Genomic DNA, 18300 nt, shown 5'->3' with positions numbered 1-18300 from the left:
TCACAGGTTCCCGAGAGTAGGTTACTCATTATTTGTGTGTGCCAAGAGGGGGTTTCTAATTAGTGATTTTGCCACGTGATTTTTGCCTTAGTTACGCCCCTCCTCTCAGCAGTAGCGCGCAGAACTTGAAGCAGTCTAGCAGGAGGTGCATCGGCGTGCGTGGCAGCCTGCGCCTGCGAGCATTCGTTTCCTGCCCAAGGACCGGCAAAGCGGCTGCATCCTTGCCACAGCCCCACCCAGGAACGCCCCACCCTCAGAATGGCCAACCATGCCCCCGTTGTGCCCCGCCCAGCCCCATTGGCACTACGCCACAGTTTGTATCCCACCACCATGGGAACCTGTTACTAAAAGTTTTGGATCCCACCACTGGTTTTTACCATTAATCAATGCAAAGGGATTTTAAGACCTACTAGTGCCGTGGTGGTGAACCTTTGGCACTCCAGATGTTATGGACTACAATTCCCATCAGCCCCTGCCAGCATGCCCAATTGGCCATGCTGGCAGGGGCTGATGGGAATTGTAGTCCATAACATCTGGAGTGCCAAAGGTTTGCCACCACTGTAACTAGTGGAATGCATTAAAGTAAACATGACCTGGGCTTGCTGGGGTATCATAAGCCGTTTAAAAATGCAAGGCACATTTTTATTGATTTGAGAGATACAGTGCCAAGAGTCATTTTTAGAATACTTGAAAATCCTGAAGAAAGGCAGTTCATTCGGGTGGCGCACACGGAGATAAAAATGGGCAAGCCGCAAAAGCTAATGCACAGAAGAGCTCACACAATTGCCAAGTCTGAGAAGTTGTCAGAAGGTTTCTTATCCCATAGTAAGCCTCCGGGTCCGGCTGATCGAGAGACCTTAAAGTTCAAGTTTAGTCAAACAGAAATCTTCCTTACTAAGACAATACAAAAACAATTCGCCTGGCCAGAAATGGATCGAGGCAAAGCATACCTACTCCCAAAGATTATACTTGGAAGGTCAACACCGTCTCAGCCAATGATTTTTAGGACATCAGCTACAGGGGCTGTCTGCAATCTGCCTACCTCACTCCCTCAAGGTATGCAGAAGCAGTCTAGCCCACAAAAAAAAGTAGTCAGGTACAACTTTGGGACATGTCATGCTGCCTTAAAAGAAAATAAAAAACATTCCGGTTAACACATACGTCTTAAAAGCAAAGTCATACGAACAGAGTTGCCTTAATTTTAAAAGCAGAAGAGCAGGTTATTTCCCCATGCCCTGAATCTCCAAAACAAGCGGCAACGAGATAGAACGTCGGCTTTGGCCCTTCAGAGATCAGCCGCCAAGGAAGCTCTTATGACAAGCTCGGTTCTTGGGTGCCACTCGAAACAGAAGCCGGCAGGACAGCAGGTGGAGGGGAGATGAGGATCACGCCGTCCGCTGGTGTTCCAGAGGCCACTTGACGGAACTGAACAGGAATGTCCACGTATGGTCTGGGAGAGTCTCCAGGACCTGAAAGGTCTTCCAGGCTGGGTGGGACAGCAGCCCCCCTAGAACTGGGAGAGGGAGAAGAATCACGGCGCCAAAGCCTCGAAAAAAATGTGCTTAAAAAGGCTGGAAGGAAGCCCCAGAAAGAGGGCCCTGAACGCCGATGATCCAGAATACGGTATGGTTGCCGGGCAGAATGGAGGGTCTTCAGACACCGGAAGATCTCACGGCAGGCCGTGTAAACGACGACACAAGCTACAAAACCGACAGCGACTCCAAATATACTTCCGTAATTCTTCAAGGCAGCTGCAAGCAGAAGACAGAGACGTGTGTCACCAGTCAGACTCTCTACACCTGTCCCATACAGCTTGTACAGCTTGCCTACCAACAAACCCCATACATTGTTCATTCTCGCTGCGAAAACTTTTGGAAGCATCAGGGAATTTTTGATTCGCTTTGTCCATTCCTGGCCTTTCCCCCTCGTGGATCCCAAAGCTGCAGACACGGTTTCTTGCACTGCTGGGCCAGTCATACACACTCAGACTAACCTACCTCGCAGGGTTGTTGTGGGAACAACACAGGAGAACAAAACAATGTGAACCACCCTGGGCCCCACTGGGGTGAAAAATCGATATTTGTTGAGTCAGAATGACTTCTGCCCCACCCCGATGTTTATTTGCTTCATTTCTACCCCGCCTTTCTCCCCAGTGGGGACACAAGGAGGCCCACGTTAGTCTCCTCTCCTCCCTTCCATTTTATCCTCACAACAACCCTGTGAGGGAGGCTAGGAAGCTTGCTGTGTGACTGGCCCAAGTCCCCCCAGCAATCTTCCATAGCAGAGTGGGGATTCGAAACTCAGTCTCCCATTTCCAAGAACAGTGATGGCGAACCTTTTCGAGACCGAGTGCCCAAATTGCAAACCAAAACCCACTTATTTATCGCAAAGGGCCAACACGGCAATTTAACCTGAATACTGAGGTTTTAGTTTGGAAAAAGCGGTTGGCTCTGAGGCGTGCATTACTCGGGAGTAAGCTCGATGGTAGTTGGTGGCTTTGCTTTGAAGCAACCGTGCAACTCTTCCAACAGGTGAATCACAACCCTAGGAGGGTTTACTTAGAAGCAAGCCTCATTGCCAGCAACCGAGCTTACTCCCAAGTAAAGGATTGCGCTTTAGTTCTTTGCATGAAAATCAGTGGGGTTTAACAGCGCTTAACAGGGTTACCTACACTGCGCCCCAAAACTAGGTCTTAGGTTTAATGCTAATAATCCAGCCCAACTGCCCAAGCCAGCCTAGATGTGGGGGGGGCGCAATTCTCCCCCCTCCCCCACATGATGAACTCTGTTTGTGCGTGCCCACAGAGAGGGCTCTGAGTGCCACCTCTGGCACCCGTGCCATAGGTTCGCCACCACTGTCCTAGTCCAACACTCTTCACCACTACACCATAGTGTCTGTCATGGGGGAGAGGTGAAGTCACCCCACCTCAGTACACCTGCTTTGTGCAGTTAAGAGCAAATAAAGGTATATTGAATGGGACATCCACATAACACGCGAGTTTATGAAGATAACCAGGATTCAGTTTGCCTACGCACATCCTGCCTGAACAAAGTTCAGCAAGCCCCATCCTGCATGTGAGCTCCCAAAGGCACCTGGTGGGCCACTGCGAGTAGCAGAGAGCTGGACTAGATGGACTCTGGTCTGATCCAGCTGGCTGGCTCTTATGTTCTTATGTAAAGTATGATGCAACAGCTTCAAAAGCAATGCAGGCCTCTAACTACTAGGAACAGAAAAATTGTCTTTTGTACAACTATTGCTACAATAGTTTAAAAAACTGCATATTGTTAACAAACTGGAAGGTTTTGATATTTGGGCAGCTATTTTGGAAGCTGACTTTTTGCTTTGGGTCTTTAGAAACTGCTTTGATCTTGGTCTGATTTTACTACATATATGTTTAGGATCATTTATATTTAATGGCTAATTTTGAAAAAATGTATAATATCTGTAGCTTTTGCTGTACAAAAAAATAGTATAATTAAAGCGCATGTTTAGTTACTGAGGAAACATTTCCCATTTGATTTTCTAGCCTCAGCATGTTTTTGAAAAGGAAGAAGAAGAAAAGGAGGAGTTTGGATTTATATCCCCGTTTCTCTCCTGTAAAAAGACTCAAAGGGACTTACAAACTCCTTTTCCTTCCCCCTCACAACAAACACCCTGCGAGGTGGGTGGGGCTGAGAGAGTTCCAAAGAACTGTGACTAGCCCAAGGTCACCCAGGTGGCATGTGTTTGAGTGCACAAGTTAATCTGGTTCACCAAATAAGCCTCCACAGCTCAAGTGGCAGAGCAGGGAATCAAACCCGGTTCTCCAGATTAGAGTGCACCCGCTCTTAGCCACTCTACCATGCTGGAAAGGAGGTAATACTCCAGACCAGGGGTCTGCAACCTGCAGCTCTCCAGATGTTCATGGACTACGATTGCCATCAGCCAATTGGTTGATGGGATTTGTAGTCCATGAACATCTAGAGAGCCGCAGGTTGCAGACCCCTGCTCCGGACCCAAGGTAACAAGGTATCTTCAAAGTTAACAGCCTCTCCAAAGCATTCAAGAGGCGAGCTCAGATGAAGCAAACTTACCCACTGGGGCATGACGGACCCCTGGCTCTCGGCCACCAGCGGAGCACTGGTCTAGATCCAGTTGTTCCTCTTTAGACGAGCAACAGTATGGGTTGTAGCAGGTCCCACAACAGAACTTAGCTCTCGCCCTGCCTCGCAGCTCTGGACAAAAGAAGCCCGCCACTGGATTCTGTTTGCCTTTGGCCCACCTGAGACACAGGAAACCCCCGCCCCTCTCCAAAGTCCCTCCTAGAAAGGCCAACAGAACAAGGAGATACAGCGCTGCTCTCCCCATGGCACGTCAGCCTCCCCCAGTATACTACTCAACTAAAGCAAAAATAACGACGTAAGCGACTCGGCAAGTGCTCCCTCCCAACCAACTTTTGCACTGCCTCTCATCGATGAGGACTGGAAACCTAACTTGTCTATCAACAAGAGCTACTGCAAATACTGCCACCTGCCCCACCAATTATTCGCCTCCAATAAGCAATTAGCACTGCTCTCTGCAGTGATTGGGCAAACAGCCGTCACCCATTCATATTTACCGGGAAGTAAGTATCACTGAGGAGTGGTTTAGTCCCTGAAACAACTTAAACCCGTGTGTGTGTATTTATTTATTTCAAATGTATTTCAAATGGATATTCTGCCTTATCCCCGCAGGCATAAGCAGTGGCGTAGGAGGTTAAGAGCTCGTGTAACTAATCTGGAGGAACCGGGTTTGATTCCCAGCTCTGCCGCCTGAGCTGTGGAGGCTTATCTGGGGAATTCAGATTAGCCTGGGCACTCCCACACACACCAGCTGGGTGACCTTGGGCTAGTCACAGCTTCTTGGAGCTCTGTCAGCCCCACCTACCTCCCAGGGTGTTTGTTGTGAGGGGGGAAGGGCAAGGAGATTGTAAGCCCCTTTGGGTCTCCTGCAGGAGAGAAAGGGGGGATATAAATCCAAACTCTTCTTCTTCTTCTTCTATTATGTTCAATGAGACTTACATGCAAGCAACTATGCACAGAAATGAAGTTTTAAAGCCCTTTCTAGGCGTCCTTATTGGATGTAAGTACCTTGAAATAGAATGGGACTTACTCCCAAAGTGTACACCCCCTACTGCGGATAGATAGTTTGCCTATTTCTCCCCTATGCATGAACAATTTGAAGAAGTAGAGTCTAGATTTATATCCCACTTTTCTCAGCTGTAAGGAGTCTCAAAGCAGCTTACAAACTCCTCCTCTTCTCCTCCCCACAGTAGATATCTTGGCAGGTAGGTGGGGCTGAGAGAGTTCAGAGAGGACTGTGACTATCCCAAGGTCACCCAACATACTTCACGTGGAGGAGTGGGGGGAATCAACCCCCTTTCTCCAGATGGGAGTCCACCACACTTCACCACGACACCAATGCTTGGAAGATTTGGGCTGCACATCTCATATTTGCTTGAGAGTTATGCACTCTTTCTGTGTCATTGAGGCTTTACACAGTGTATGTCCTACTGAACTCACCGGGAGTTACTTTTGAGTATATATAAGATTGCATTCAAGCTATGATTCCTAGGAAGAACTAAGGACACCGGTCTCCAGTTGGGTTTTCAACATTCAATATTTAGTCAATACCTATCTTTGCAAGGATTAGGAAAGCAACTGTAAAAGTACTCAGTGGTGGGATTCAAAAATTTTAGTAACTGGTTCCCATGGTGGTGGGATTCAAACTGTGGCGTAGTGCCAGTGGGGCTGGGCGGGGCATAACAGGGGCATGGCCGGGCATTCCAGGGCGGGGCTGTGGCAAGGAAACGAATGCACGCAGGCGCAGGAAACAAATGCACGCAGGCGCAGGCTGCCACGCACGCCTGTGCACCTCCTGCTAGACTGCTTCATGTTCTGCACGCTACTGCTGAGAGGAGGGGCGTAACTAAGGCAAAAATCACGTGGCAAAATCACCAATTAGTAACCCCCTCTCGGCACACACAAATAATTAGTAACCTACTCTCGGGAACCTGTCAGAACCTGCTAGATCTAACCTCTGAAAGTACTCATTAGTTCTTACAAAGCCATCCTTGTCTGTACAAGAGACTTACTTGAAGATGTACCCGGGCATTACTGAGACACAGCCCCTTTAATGTATATATTGTGGATTTAGTCAACTCACAAATTATACAGTCTATAACTGCTAGCCACGTTGTGTGCAAATATTTGCTTGTTTGGTTATTGTAGTTGCACACCCTCCTTGTACTGTACACACTGAACCCTCCAGATGGGCCCTGGGGGTCCCCTGGACTGACAGCTCATCTCTAGATGCCAGACATTAGCTCTGGAAATAAGGGATGCTTTCGGTGGTGTACCTTTACAAAATGGTGTCGGTTCTTGCCCCAGGTGCTGACCACTGCCCTGGCAGTGACCAGCTGATCGTCTCCTCTGTGCCTCCAGCTATCCCTGGTAAGCTGGCTTTCTCCATGTGGAGTTTCTGGGTGGTTGGGGCTTCCTTATCCCTCTTTTTAGATGGATGAGTCCCTTCATAGCCCCTTTTCCTTCTCAGGTGTACAGGGATATAGGCGGCTGCCATGGCCTGAACCAGACAACCATCCATCCCTCAGGTGTTGCCTACTCAGACTGGTAGCTGCTTCTCTTCAGGGTCTCAGGCAGAGGTCTTTTACATCACGAAGAACGCCGTCCTCTTAAGTGGAGATAGCGGAGGCTGAGCTGTATGCCCAGCAGATGCTCCGCCCCTGAACCACGCCTCTTCCAGTGGGCTCCTCGCAGGGCTCAATGCTTTGCACCCACAGCTGACCATACAGTGAGGAAGGCCACCCGCTGTGGGTTGCTTTTGGACCTCAGCTGCATCCTTTGGCTTTCAATGTTCACAGCAGTTGGGAGGTTTTTTGCTCTCTTTAGAAATCAGCCCACCACACTGCAGTGAGCACAGGATGGGAGCTCCCATACTTACGCAAAACAGTCTTCTCTGCACCCGAGGTTCTTTTGTTACAAAAAACCAGGGTTTGTTTCTTTAAATTTCTTATGTTCAAAATTCATAATACAATAGTACAGATTCTCTAACAAGCTTTGACAGCCACAAATCAGCTACCCAGCTTTGTCTGAAGAGCAAAACAACCACTCTGCACCTAAGACTAACATGACCAATTGGCCCTGCTGGCAGGGACTGATGGGAATTGTAGTCCATGAACATCTGGAGCACCATCGCTTGGCCACCCCTGATCTAGATAGTTTCAGGAGGGTAGCCCAGTTGGTCTACAGTAGAAGAGCATGTTTGGAGTCCAGGAGTACCATGGAATCGTAGAGTTGGGAGAGACCACCAGGGCTATCGAGTCCAGCTCCTGGCCATGCAGGAATTCCCAAAATTCACCCCTCCCCACATGACCCTGACAAATGGCCCTGCTCCCCTGCCCTTTCTGCTCCCCTGCCCCATTGGATGCTTTGGAGGTTGGACTCTATGATGTTCTAACCCCACCGGGATCTCACCTCCAAAATCTGCAGGAGTTTTCCAACCCAGATCTGTCAACCCCAGAAAGAACGAATGCCAGTGAGGCTTACTTCTGAGTAGGCATGTAGCCTATTATGCTCTGGCAGGTCAGGCCTGGCTTCGTGTCCTTATTTGCATTGAGACCCTGATTCTACTGGCCAAGAGGAACACCGTCACTTGTCTCTGGAGAAGTTGGTGCTGTGAAGAAGAAGAAGAAGAAGAAGAAGAAGAGGAAGAAGAGGAAGAGGAAGAGGAAGAGGAAGAGGAAGAAGAAGAAGAAGAAGAAGAAGAAGAAGAAGAAGAAGAAGAAGAAGAAGAAGAAGAAGAAGAAGAAGAAGAAGAAGAAGAAGAAGAAGAAGAAGAGTTGGATTTGTATCCCCCCTTTCTCTGTGAGTGCACAGGAGTTCCACTGACATAGCTTTGCACCACCGGTCTCCAGGAAAGGGAATGGTGGCTTGCAGAGGCGTAGGAGGTTAAGAGCTCGTGTATCTAATCTGGAGGAACCGGGTTTGATTCCCAGCTCTGCCGCCTGAGCTGTGGAGGCTTATCTGGGAAATTCAGATTAGCCTGTACACTCCCACACACGCCAGCTGGGTGACCTTGGGCTAGTCACAGCTTCTCGGAGCTCTCTCAGCCCCACCTACCTCACAGGGTGTTTGTTGTGAGGGGGGAAGGGCAAGGAGATTGTCAGCCCCTTTGAGTCTCCTGCAGGAGAGAAAGGGGGGATATAAATCCAAACTCTTCTTCTTTAGAGTATTTGTAGTTTGTGTCGGTTGCTTTGAATTGGGTCTCCTGGTGTGTTGTTGAGTCTTTAAAAGAAGCCGGGGAGCTGTTGATTCGTGGGAAGGGACGGGGTTTGTTCTGTCTCTTAGTCTTCGGCTTCAAAGGGGAACTAGAGAGATGCCACAAGAGCAGAGCACACGGTTGTTGTCCGCCTCCAGGCGCATGTTGGAGATCTTCCGAAATTGCAACCAACCTCCAAATGAAAGAGCTCAGTTCTCTGGAGAAAATGGCTGCTTCGTAGGGTGGACAATGAGCTCCCCCCCCCCCCAAAAAAAACCTACCCAGTCTAGGCTCCAGATCCTAACTCTCCAGGGATTTCCCAAATAAGTGTTGATAACCTTATATCCTGCATCTCCATCCATCCATCCGGTTTGGTTACGTCAGATTCCTGTCTCTACTTCTATCTCTTCTGTATCCCATCTAGAATGGAGTGCCTTACAATAAAGCAGGGGTCTTCAAACTATGGCCCTCCAGATGTTCATGGACTACAATTCCCATCAGCCCCTGCCAGCATGGCCAAGTGGTAGGGCTCATGGGAATTGTAGTCTATGAACACCTGGAGGGCCATAGTTTGAAGACCCCTGCAATAAAGGGCTCGTATCAGTTTGCTGAGGTACAAAGACTCCACCGTTAACTTTATTCTCTGCTGCAGCCCTGCGATATTAGGTACCGTGTTTCCCCGAATATAAGACAGTGTCTTATATTAATTTTTGCTCCCCAAGATGCGCTATGTCTTATTTTCAGGGGATGTCTTATTTTTCTGTGTTCTGTTCGTTGGGCCTGCTTCCAAACAAAAACTTTGCTATGTCTTACTTTCGGGGGATGCCTTATATTTCACACTTCAGCAAAACCTCTACTATGTCTTATTTTTCAGGGATGTCTTATATTAGGGGAAACAGGGTAATTCTGCCATGCCACGTTCTTGATCACTCTGCCAGACTAATATTCCATCACGTTGGGGGCTAGGAACCAACCTGAACATGTAACAGTCCTGAGACCAGTGCCAGACCATGTGATCCCAATGTCCAATCAAAAGCACTGCTGGGCAGAAACCCCACCTGACCAGCCCACTTTTCAAAAACATTGGGCAGCCACACCACCTTAGGAAGGTATTAGCAGGTGCTGTAGTACTCAGAAGCGCCGTGTCGGGGAACTTTGGCGTAAACCAAGGCGGACTGTGCTCCAAGAGGATCTCAATGAATTGGGGGAGCGGGCCTCGACAGAGCAGATGAAGTCCAGTGATGTGTAAGACAATTCACCCTGGAACCACAACAAATATTACTTTAAAGCATCGAATGTGGATGTAGTGGTGGCAACTGGCAGAGACAGCTTTCAAAACGAAGGCAAATCTTGAGGGTAGAGATCCATCAATAGCTACTAGTCATAATGACTAACAGTGTAACCCTAAAGAGAGTTACTTTACTCTTAGCCTATTGAAATGAATATTTTTCCCTCCCATTTGAACGGGGCCACTTGGCACACTACCTGTATTGCTTAATAAACCCCGTTCAAAGGAGAGCCATAATGCTCGCCAGGTTTAATGTTATGCCTTCTGCCTTGTTGCATGGCAGATTTAATAAGCAAGAAAAGGCTAAAAGATTGTGCCCATGTAACGACGGCTCAGTTGAATCTCTGGCCCACCAATTACTACACTGTCTCAGATTCAAGGAAATCAGATCCAAGTATGTGAATCTTACTCCTTTACATTTACCCCATCTCCCCGATTTATAGATTACACTACTTGTTGGACAACCCTGATCCTTCTCTCTGTATGATAGTGGCAGACTTTCTCCTGGAAATTACCAAACGCCAGTAGATTTCCTTCGACCTAACATATTTCCTGTATTGTATATGCTTTTTAATCCGTTTTTTATTATTGTTGTACTGTTGTCTATAGCAATAAAGGCTTGCTTCTATTGAAATGAATAGAATTAGACTAGACCAGGGGTCTGCAATGTGCGGCTCTCCAGATGTTCATGGACTATAATTCCCATCAGCCCCTGCCAGCATGGCCAATTGGAGCACCATAAGTTGGCCGCCCCTGCTTTAATCTCTTGTACTTGTATGAAGAGGGACAGCCATGATTCCGGCTTGTACTCAGCTTGGGGTCTTTAGGCATGGTCACTGCAGGCCCTGGGTTCAAATTCTCCCTTTGCCCAGTTGACTGTGCACACTTCTCTTGCTCGATCGCTTCGGATTGGTGCTTGCCCGCCCGCCCCAAAGCAACTTCTAACCCTCCCCATAGGAGTGGGACTTGTTTGGATTATTTACTACCCACACCTTTGCCTCCCTGGAGGCAGAATAACATAATAAAATCCTTCTAGCTATTCTCCCGACTTCCTTTTGCTGAGTTGCGTGCTGCATTTTGTAGGAATGGGGAATAGCTAGACACCTTGCAGGCTTCTTTGTAGCTGGTGACTTATGTGACCATTTTTTTAACTGCATATCTACTTTAGTTAGGACTCTTTAGTTTGGAGAGGAGACGTCTGAGGGGGGATATGATTGAAGTCTATAAAATTATGCATGGGGTAGAAAATGTGGACAGAGAGAATTTTTTCTCTCTTTCTCACAATACTAGAACCAGGGGGCAGCCATTGAAAATGCTGGGGGGAAGAATTAGGACTAACAAAAAGGAAACACTTCTTCACGCAACGTGTGATTGGTGTTTGGAATATGCTGCCACAGGAGGTGGTGATGGCCACTAACCTGGATAGCTTTAAAAAGGGCTTGGACAGATTTATGGAGGAGAAGTCGATCTATGGCTACCAATCTTGATCCTCCTTGATCTGAGATTGCAAATGCCTTAACAGTCCAGGTGCTCGGGAGCAACAGCTGCAGAAGGCCATTGCTTTCACATCCTGCATGTGAGCTCCCAAAGGCACCTGGTGGGCCACTGCGAGTAGCAGAGAGCTGGACTAGAGGGACTCTGGTCTGATCCAGCTGGCTCGTTCTTATGTTTTATGTTCTGGTTCTTGCTGAATGAACTGTTTCTGACTATCCTGCTCATTTCCAGCCTATTTTCTCTGTTCCAAGCCTGCCTCAGAGACCTATTTATTTTTAAAGACTGCTTAAAAGTACATGACATCTTCCCAACACACCAGCACGGTGTAGTGGCTGGAATGTTTTGTTTAGGAGCTGGGAGACTCACTCTCAAATCCACACTCTGGCATGGAATCTTACTGGAAGACCTTGGGTCAGGTACATACTTAGCCGAGCCCACCTCACAAGGTTGCTGTGAGGATAAAATAAGAGGAGATGAAAATTATGTAAACTGCCTTGAGTCACCATTGGGGAGAAATGTAGGGAATCTGCCTGAGTGATATTGGGCTAATCCCGTGGTGGCGAACCTTTGGCACTCCAGATGTTATGGACTACAATTCCCATCAGCCCCTGCCAGAATGGTCAATTGGCCATGCTGGCAGAGGCTGATGGGAATTGTAGTCCATAACATCTGGAGTGCCAAAGGTTAGTCTCTCTTACACTCCGGAGTCTCTCTTACACTCTCTGGAGTGTCTCTCTTACACTCACAGGGCTGTCTCTCTTACTGGAGTCTCTCTTACACTCACAGGGCTGTGGTAAACTACTTTAGGTTTCCATGGTAAAGAAAAAACTGGATATACGTACTTGAATCTGTTTAAGACAGTAGATCAAGACAAAATGGTGCTATCTGGCAAGCATTAGCTTACAGTTATCAGATGCACAGCTGTTCCTTTGGAGTCCTATAAGGAGACAAATGTTTTCACTGATATGCAGAATCAGGTTGCAGACTTACCTACATAAAGGATTGAGACTGGATTTCCAGCCAACACAATGTCTTGGTGCACATTCAAGATCAGTTAATTACATAGCACGGTGTGTTCTAGTCAACAACACACAGTGCAGGTGTAACCCCCATGTTCAGAATGGGTTGACCCAGAAAGGGGTGGAGAGTCAAAGCAGCAAGAGGCTGCAGCAGACCTCATGTAGTTTTGAGGAGACGAGGCTACCAGACTCGGACCTTGATTTGTATAAGCCCTTAACGCCTTGTTAAGGTAACTGCAATATTGTTGGGAACTACTGGGAAGGTAGTTGTTTGTTTTTGCTATGTTGTAAATGTTGGAGTTTATTGTTTCAGGGTTTCTTTTTGTGGTTGTAATGGGTAAGAGTTCTCCTGGAAACCTTCATCATGTTGAATCCTGTTCATCAAGCCCTTGGAGTCTTCAGGAGCCAACCCACTTGCAAAGAAGAATTGGACTTGGCAGTATCAGTAGACTGTAAATATAAGGACTTGAAAATGCAACCTGAACAGGACCTTGAAGTGTGATGTTAAATGTTAATGTTATATGTTAAGTACATAAAACCATTTTGTTTTTAAAAAAATTGTTGTTGCAAACTCATTCCAAGTTCTGCCCCACAGAACCCACAAGCTGAGGTTACACAGGGACAAGCTCATGTTAGCCTTCTAGGTGTTCCAGCAATCCTATTGGAGAGGCAGTGGTACATAACCATGGATTACCTCTCAGGATACTGTAGGGGAAACCAGGGATGCTTCTACAATCGCAAAACTGACACATGTTGTTCAAATGTGTGTACATTAATAGGATCGCTTGGGGTAAAAAACCTTGTCTTCCTGTTTGCACTGTCTACGTTCGTGGTGTGAGCATGTCATCTCCTGATGGAAAAGGTCATAGTAAAGATGAAGGGGGGAAAAGAGGTTATGGGTCCAGAAGAGAATAGTATGTCAGCAACATGTGGCGACCTCAAGGCAAAGGTATTGCAGAAGAGAGTTCTCCATTCCCAAGCACCTCTCCCACAGCAGCACTGAATGTTCCTGCGTGAGGGTCGGCACCATCTAGGTGGGGTCTGGGGATCTTCCAGAATTACATCTGACCCCAGGTTGGGAAATACCTGGAAAGTGGAGGAAGCCAGGAATTGGGGAGGAAAGGGACTTAAATGGGGCATAATAACTGAGTCCATCTTCCAAAACGGCCTGGGACCCTCATACCTTCCGGACTGCCTTACCCCATATGTCCCTACTAGGCCTCTGCATTCAGCAGAGGCCAATCTGCTGGTAGTCCCTGGCCCCTAAATGATGCGGCTGGCCTCCACGCAGGCCAGGGCCTTTACAGCCCTGGCCCCTGCCTGGTGGAACACTCTTCCTCCAGCTGTCCCGGCCCTGCGGGATCTTGGTGAGTTCCGCAGGGCCTGTAAGACGGAGTTGTTCCACCGGGCTTTTGGAGTGTCCAGTCGCTGACAGGTGCCCCCTGCTCCCTCCTCCTCCTCCTCTTCTTCATCTTTTTGGGTCCCTCACCATCTATGGGACGTGTTTTCTTCCCCCTTTGGGGAGGTTTTTAATGAGGGTTATTGCGGACATTGTTTTACTGATCGCTGCGTTTTAAACTGTTTTAATGTATTTAAGGGTTGTTGTGTATGCAATTTATGTTGTTCACCGCCCAGAGCCCTTCAGGGGTAGGACGGTATAAAAAACCCAAGAATGAATGAATGAATGAATGAATGAATGAATGAATGAATGAATGAATGAATGAATGAATGAATGAATGAATGAATGAATGAATGAATGAATGAATGAATGAATGAATGAATGAATGAATGAATGAATTTTCTTTGTGTGAACTGATCACTATTGCTTGGAGATCAGTTGCAATCCCAAGAGATCTCCAGCATCACCTCCAAGTTGGAAACCTTATTTCCAGGCTTCTGTAATTGGTATTCCGGGAAGAAAGGGCTGCTTTGGAAGGTGGGCACTGTGCTATCAAATCCCTGCGAGGTCCCTCCCCTCCCTAAACCCCACCAGGCTCCAAGCCCCAGTGAATTTCCCCATCCTGGAACTGGCAGCCCTGTCCTGTGTTCCTGGCATGTATGTCGTGCATCCCCCTATCCAGTGGTGGGATCCAAAAATTTTAGTAACAGGTTCCCATGGTGGTGGGATTCAAACAGTGGCGTAGCGCCAATGGGGCCGGGGGGCGTGGCCAGCATTCTGGGGGCGGGGCATTAATAATTTCTCTGTTACTGTAAAAAACTTACTGTAAAAAAAAAGTTCCTAATTTCCAGCTGGTATCTTTCTGTCCATAATTTAAACTCATTATAGCAAGTCCTATCGTCTACGGCCAACAGAAACAACTACTTCTCCTCTAATTGACTGCCTGTCAAATACTTACTATTTTCAAATACTGAATTTTGTTTCTAGAAATCAAGAGAAGGATACTTTCCTTAAACAAGGAACTCTACCATATTTCTAAAACATGTTTTTAAAACAGCCCTACAGGGAGAATTATCCCGTTTTCTACCTTCGCTAACCAGCCACATAGGAAACAGCAGGACTTGATGATTTTTGGACCAAATGGAATTTCTAATGGAAAAGCGGACCCAATTAGTAACCCCCTCTCGGCACACACAAATAATTAGAAACCCATCTCTTGGGAACTGGTGAGAACCTGCTGGATCCCACAGCTGCCCCGATCACTGTAATTGCAAAGAGAAATCAAGGAAAAGATCAAGAGGCTACAGGAATGCATCAAAGAACCAACACAGTTTATTTCTTGCCCAGGTGCCTGATTTCTGAGCCACAGCACAGCCGCTGGAGCATGCAAGCTCCACATCTGTATTGCTAGTTCAGTCCACAGTCACAGCGAATTGTTTTAAAACCCACATTCGAAAACAGCATTGCAGAAGATTTACCCAGAAGACCCACGTGGCTGCCTGCCCACTCTCTCTCATCAAGAGTAATACGCACGAAGGCTCACGGGACGCCCAAACTGGAGAAAACCTCGGCTTTCCCAGCATCCCCTGGCTTATGCAAACACAGTGGATAGAGCTCAGGTACAAACCATGCTAAAAAGGGTTCTCCAGGTAAGCCAGGCTGAGGGACAGTCACCTAGGACAGTGGTGGCGAACCTTTGGCACTCCAGATGTTATGGACTACAATTCCCATCAGCCCCTGCCAGCATGGCCAATTGGCCATGCTGGCAGGGGCTGATGGGAATTGTAGTCCATAACATCTGGAGTGCCAAAGGTTCGCCACCATGGACCTAGGAGGAAGTACATTCAAAGACAGCCCACGCAGCGTTCCAACAATACTTTCTCTTACATGGCAGATTTTTCAAAGTTGCCGGTACAATCTTTCGCCTGTTGATGAGTCAGAAGCAACACCACAGCCTGGAAGCAGCTCTGCCCATAAAGGAAAGGAATTGTGATTCAAAAATACTTTGGACACAACATCCAGCTCATCATTGTTTCTCCCACCACCAGTGTTCTGGACAAAACAGGTAACCCCACAGAGACGGCTTTCCTTTAAAGGCAGAGCTTTCATTTCAGGCCTAGTTTGAAAAAATAGATAAGCGTTCAACTTTCAGGCATTAGAAGTACTTGCAAATTGTCGTGACGGCAGGAAGCCGATTAAGGACAAGAAGCAGGCGTTTATCTTCCAGCCACCCAAGCCAGCTAATTTCCTTGGCGGGAGCAGAAGAAAAGAGTTGACACGAAGCATCCGCTGATGTCAGCTCTTTCCCCTTTAAGGTACAGGTAGCTTCAATTATATCCAGGTGGAATGGAGTTTCCGTCCCCTCTCAGACGCAGTATCAATGCGGGGGGGGGGGAGAGATCACTCAAATCCTCTGCACTAACAACAAAAGGCCATTTGCAAGAATTCTGGACAAGCACAGCACTAGAACTAGTGTGGATAAAAGACATCATTTTAAAAACAACCTAAAAAGTATAATCAAAAAGTTTTATTTATCTGGTTTTTTTAATCCTAAAAGCACCAGTCGTTCAGCCCGTAGGCCTGCCTGCCTCTCTCTGTTCAAGGTGGGCGTCCAATCAGATGGGATTATTGATAGTTTTTTGGCAAGGGAGTTGCCACGATGCCAGCAGAAGCAGCTTCCGGAGGCGACAAGACGACCACTTCATCCCCTGAACTGCTAACCCCTCTTCCGTGGGAAGATGCTGGGACATTTGTCGGTGGAAGAGAGAAGGTCTGGGGGGGTGGAGTGTCCTCTTCTGAAGACGGCACATCGTCGCCCTCAAAGGTACCGTAAGAAGCAGTTGGGGGGTTGGAAGCAAGTCTCAGAGAAAGCTTACTCAGCCGGTGCCTTGGAGGACGGGTGGACCTCCGGGGTGGAGGAAGATCTTGGCCAGAGGGCCTTGCAGAAGTGTCTGTGCCATCGAAATTGAGCCTGTGCTGTCGAGCTTCAGCACGATTGCGAAAGTACAAGATCAGGTGAATACAGAGAAGAAGATCCAGGACCATGATGAACATTATTGCAAACAGCAGCAGGAAAGCGATCAAGTTGGCTGAAAAGAAAGTAGAATGCTCTTGTCAACAATCGCCAGAGTCTACTGCAGAACATATCTCCTCCCTCCCTCCCTCCTGCCCTCCCTCCGCCCTGCCCTGCCCCACACCTGGCTCTCCAATCTTCCATTTTTCTCCTCCTGCCAAGCAACCCTTTCCACCCACCCCTCCCCAAGTCAAATGCACAGATGCAAGAAGGGTAGGTCAGATAGCGTTGCCAATCCTCTAGGTGAGCACAAGCCTACTATAGTTCCTCCTGGAATTTTTGTTAGCATTTGGCAAGCAACTGTCACACAGTTCAGATATGAAAGAGTTCAGGGGTGGCCAACCTACGGTGCTCCAGATGCAGTGGTGGGATCCAAAATTTTTAGTAACAGGTTCCCACGCCAGCCCCCCCTCAGCAAAGGGGGCAGAGGCGTACCTAGGCAAACCTGAGCCCTGGGCAAAACCTGAGTTGGAGATGCTCCCCATGCAAGCAGCCACCCCACCACGAAACCCCCAAAAATTTTTTTTTTTTTTTTTTTTTTTTGCGCCCGCAGGTCATTTCCTAAATCATCATCACATTATAGAAAATGCCCCAACTCAGAAATCTGAACACAGCAAATGGTGGAAACACACAGGTTCTTTGATAGAGACTGGTGAGGATAAAAGGTACGATGCAGGCTGAGAATCCATGAATTGCAGGGACTCTGAAAGGGGATTAACCCAGTTCAGGGAGTTACATTATTGAGAGTCGCGATATTGCTACATATGGAACCTTCACAAGTTCAAAGGCAGGATGTACTCTCTCCTTAGGAGGCGAAAGGGCTGGAGAAGCGGAAAAAGCAGACCCAATTAGTAACCCCCTCTCGGCACACACAAATAATTAGTAACCCACTCTCGGGAACTGGTGAGAACCTGCTGGATCCCACCTCTGTCCAGATGTTCATGGACTACAATTCCCAATTGGCCATGCTGACAGGGGCTGATGGGAATTGTAGTCCAGGAACATCTGGAGCACCATAGGCTGGCCACCCCTACAAATGTTCATGCTAATTAGTTAGTGAGGTCAGAGTGTTTGTAACCAGTTTATTGAGTAGCTATTGGAGGGCTGACTCTGCATTGTATACAAGCAGATAGTCACGCGGCTAGAAATATAAAAGGTTGTTTTTGTTAAGCTAGCAGCAGGAGCACAATAGCGGTAGTGATTATTGCAGTTGTTAGAGCAATGTCAGATTAGAGTAAGCTTACTCACAGCTAGCATAGATAGAAAACAGTTTCTTTGTTTTCCCCAAAGTCACTTTTTCTCCCTTTATACTGATTAAAGTTTTTTCTAGATAACAGTAACTGACTCTGCATTCTTTATTACTTACAACTCTGCTAATCTACTTCAGATTTCAACGGATCTCCAGATTACTGAGATCACTTCCCTGGGAGAAAGCAGCTGCTTTGGCGGGTGGATTCTTCAGCATTATTCCCTGCTGGGATCCAAAAATTTTAATAACAGGTTCCGATGGTGGTGGGATTCAAACAGTGGCGTTCGCCAAGCACCTGCTACACGCACCTCCAGTCCCTATTGGGCAGGGAGGTTGCTTTAGTAACCCCTTCTCGGCACTCAGAAAAAATTAGTAACCACTTCTAGAGAAGTGGTGAGAACTGGCTGGATCCCACCTCTGATGCCACCCCAAACCTTACCTTCAGATCTCCAGGAATTCCCTAATTCAAGGCTGACAATCCTG

At 47.5% G+C, this 18300-nt stretch overlaps 1 protein-coding gene across 1 annotated transcript; it reads right to left on the bottom strand.

The window, feature by feature from the left end:
* Positions 1–1311: 1311 nt before the first annotated feature.
* Positions 1312–4347, bottom strand: LOC125442903 (protein shisa-3-like). Its single transcript, XM_048514684.1, has 2 exons — positions 4074–4347; positions 1312–1751 (listed from the first exon to the last, which is right to left on the bottom strand). Exons 1-2 carry the CDS (start codon positions 4345–4347, stop codon positions 1312–1314), a joined length of 714 nt encoding a protein of 237 aa, XP_048370641.1.
* Between the last annotated feature and the right edge of the window lie 13953 nt (positions 4348–18300).

This window comes from Sphaerodactylus townsendi, linkage group LG13, assembly GCF_021028975.2.
Source record: "Sphaerodactylus townsendi isolate TG3544 linkage group LG13, MPM_Stown_v2.3, whole genome shotgun sequence".
NCBI classification, from domain to species: Eukaryota; Metazoa; Chordata; class Lepidosauria; order Squamata; family Sphaerodactylidae; genus Sphaerodactylus; species Sphaerodactylus townsendi.
Note: the sequence above shows the minus strand (reverse complement) of the source record. Positions and strands in the feature narration are given on the sequence as shown.

Bases quoted from the DNA above. Each gene is read 5' to 3' on its own strand.
- LOC125442903 (XM_048514684.1), bottom strand. From the start codon at position 4,347: ATGGGGAGAGCAGCGCTGTATCTCCTTGTTCTGTTGGCCTTTCTAGGA. The intron at 1,752-4,073 runs GTAAGTTTGCTT...TTCTGCTTGCAG, and splicing joins GGTCCGTCATGCCCCAGTGG to CTGCCTTGAAGAATTACGGA.